The sequence below is a fragment of the Rattus rattus genome, chromosome 6 (genome assembly GCF_011064425.1).
Source record: "Rattus rattus isolate New Zealand chromosome 6, Rrattus_CSIRO_v1, whole genome shotgun sequence".
NCBI lineage: Eukaryota > Metazoa > Chordata > Mammalia > Rodentia > Muridae > Rattus > Rattus rattus.
Window position 1 is genome coordinate 30153560 of NC_046159.1, and position 3273 is coordinate 30156832.

At 41.8% G+C, this 3273-nt stretch overlaps 1 protein-coding gene across 1 annotated transcript; it reads right to left on the reverse strand.

The window, feature by feature from the left end:
• Positions 1-647: 647 nt before the first annotated feature.
• LOC116904626 (olfactory receptor 6C74-like) lies at positions 648-1535 on the reverse strand. Its single transcript, XM_032907417.1, has one exon. It carries the CDS (start codon positions 1533-1535, stop codon positions 648-650), a length of 888 nt encoding a protein of 295 aa, XP_032763308.1.
• Positions 1536-3273: the final 1738 nt, after the last annotated feature.

A 3273-nucleotide genomic window follows, 5' to 3' on the forward strand; every position in this document is an offset into this window, starting at 1 on the left:
TTTTATTTCAATGTTTCACATCTTAGTGAAAACTAGAGGTATGATAATGTCTGTTTATATGCAAATATTCTTTGTGGGGAACAATTGTAGCAAATGGTGTAAAGTAATTAGTAGCATGACAGTTATTGTATATGGGTGATTCATACTTTGGTATGATGATCACATAACTCTGTATTCAAGTAAATTTTAAGTTCTTGATACTCATTAATCTAATTATCCATTCCCAATACTACCCTCAAGTCTCGCTTTGTACCCCCATCACAACAAGAGGATACATGGAATCAGATCCAAAACACACATCGAATCAGTGCATGGATAATTTGATGCATTTTGTTGAAACTGTACCGTATAGGTAATACATTGGAGGCTTTGGTCTTAATTGCCACCAAAGAAGATATAGAATAATTCTTTCATCACAATATTATTAATGCCATCGGATGGAATTACTGGATATGTCAGCCATTGTTCTAATTCAAAACAAGCAGAATTAGATGAGAAGAAATACCTGATGATTCATATAGGACACTTAAAGAAAATGGTGTTAGACAAACTCAAAGGAAAGGAGCCTTCATCCTCTGATATCTGTGTAATTGAACCCTGGACAGAGCATCCCTCAGAGCCTGGTGGACCTGCTTGTTACGCAGGGTTTAGATGACAGGGTTCAGAAGGGGTGTCAGTACTGTGTTCACAAGAGCAGCCTCTCTGTTGGTGTCCACTCTGCTTCTCTGCTTTGGCTTCAGGTATATAAATACACAGCTGCCATACATTAGAGAGAGGACAATGAGATGAGAGGAACAGGTGGAAAAAGCTCTCTGTCGCTCCCTGGCTGAAGGAAGATGCACTATGGTGACTACTATATTGCTGTATGCAAAGATGGCGATCAGAAAAGAAGTAAAAACCACAATTAAAGCAAGGTTAAAAAACAGCATCTCAATAGATCTGGTTTCTGAACAGGAGAGATTTGCCAGTGGTCCAAAATCACAGAAAAAGTGAGGAATAATGTTTGGGCCACAGTAAAATGACTGGGAAAGCATCACAACTGGACTGGCCATGAAGAGGAACCCCAAAAGTAAAGAGACAGTAACGAGAAGGAAGCACATCCTTGGGCTCATGATGGTTGGATAATGTAGAGGTTTGCAGATGGCCAGATAGCGGTCCAGGGATAACACAGCCAAAAGGAAAAAACCTGTTGCACCCACGACAAGATAGACGAAGGCCTGTGAGAAGCAGGCCATAAAGGAAATCTTTTGCCTCCCTGACAGAAGGATGGTGAGGAGCTGGGGGATAGCAGTAGTTATAAAACAACACTCCACAAAGGAGAATGTGCTGAGAAAGAAGTACATGGGCGTCTGCAGTCGGTGGTCCACACAGGTGATGGTAATTATGAGCATGTTGCCCATGAGGGAGGCCAAGTAGGCCAGCAAGTGCAGTAGGAAGAAGAGGATCCTCAGGTGCTCGGCCACAGGGAACCCCTCAAGGATGAACGCCTGGACCAAAGTCCCATTCTTTGTTTCCTCTGACATCAGCCTTTCCATTTCTTCAGTCTGTCACTGAGGGGCTTTGCAGAACCATGACTGAAGGTGGAGAACTGTGTGTTCCTAAAACTGTAAATGACATGGGAAGGCAATCAGCCTTGGTAAACAGGGCATCCAATGTGTCACTTTGCCCATTGTGAAGGAAAAATAACTGATTACTATGACTGACTTATATTACCTGTACCCTAAGATGCTATCTACAGAAGAAATGCTTGTGCCATGCACCTGGGTTAGGGCTAAAGTCACTCACCAGTGCTGGTCACTTACCCATGTGGTTGGGTGCTTAGAGAAATCAAGGTTACACCCTTTTATCTACTTAGTCATGGGACATGTTTCTAGTAGAAGCATATTCATGTCACACAGGTCCAGATGAATATTGCAAAGGAAAACTACAACTTCAAAATCAACTGAACTCTTGTTCTTCCTCTTCCTCTTCTCTGCTCTCTTGTCCTCTTTGTCCCTGTCCCTTCTCTCCCCATGCGCCCCTTCCCTTCACATGCTCATGGCTGGCCTTTGTTTCTCTCCACTTGTACTCTTCTTCTCTCGTTAAACCTTCCCATATGGAACCATGTTGGCTTGGTGTGCTTTGTCCAGACACAGGCTGAGATTTAAACCCCAACAGCCGAAAGAAGCTGAGGAGGAGGGCAACTCCATAGGAAGACCAGAGCCCAGAACCCCAGATAGAGCAGTCTCCCCTACTCTTGAGGGAAGTTCTCTTTGGAGAAGATGAAGACCATTATTGAAAGCTGCAATCAATCAAAATACAGAGCAACGGAGCCTAGTCTCTGTGGATTTGTCTAAACAAAATTCCTGCAAAAAGACTCAGGAAAATTTTACAGAGAATGTGGGTGAGTCATAGCAAGAGTCAGAAATTTAGGGTGTTTCCTGTCATATTATATCTATAGAAATGTGAGAAGCTACACCCATTGTCTCAACAACATGACTGCTCTGATGTTAGCTGAATAAGAACAGTCCCAACAAACGTGCCAGACTGGACAAAGAGAAACCAACAAGTCTTCAACATATAAGCAACTGAGAGTAAACCTAAAAACTGAGGAGGTGGCCTTCGAATGGAAAAAGAAAATGAAATAAATGGAAGGAGAATATTGTCTTCTTTTAGAATGTGGAGAAGTCTTTCTTTTTCATTAACTCATTTATTTCTTTACATCCTGGTCACTGTACTACCTTTGTCCTGCACCCATCCCAGGCACAGTCCATCCCTCCATCCCCCCGTGCCTTCTCCTTTAAGAGAGTGGCGTCCCCCACCATGGGTATTCACTTACTCTTGCACTAATGACTTGAAGTTAAGAGAATTATTGTAGTGATAAAAAGCTGGGTCTAGGAGTCTTTTTGCACCTCTATATTTTAGAAAGAATCTCAGGATCTTCAACCATCATTTCTGCAGTGTTGCGATACATATCTAGAAAGCTTCATTTAGAAAAAGACTCTGGAACTCATAAAAAGCAATGAAACATAATTATAAATTTTTAGAAGAAAGAAGTGCAGATGAGCCATAAGGATAGGAATTAACTGAGGATGTGATGCCATGTGAGAGTGAAAAAGGCAAGAACACAGTAAGTGGAAGACACAGACAAGTCAAACTCTGCCAGTGTCATTGCCAATTTCTAATGAAACAGCAAGTTGTGTGGATAAGCATAGTCTGGAGGGCATGTTGGAATTTTCTTTCCCAGTTTTTCTTACTAAATTCAACATTGACATTAAATTCTACACAGATACA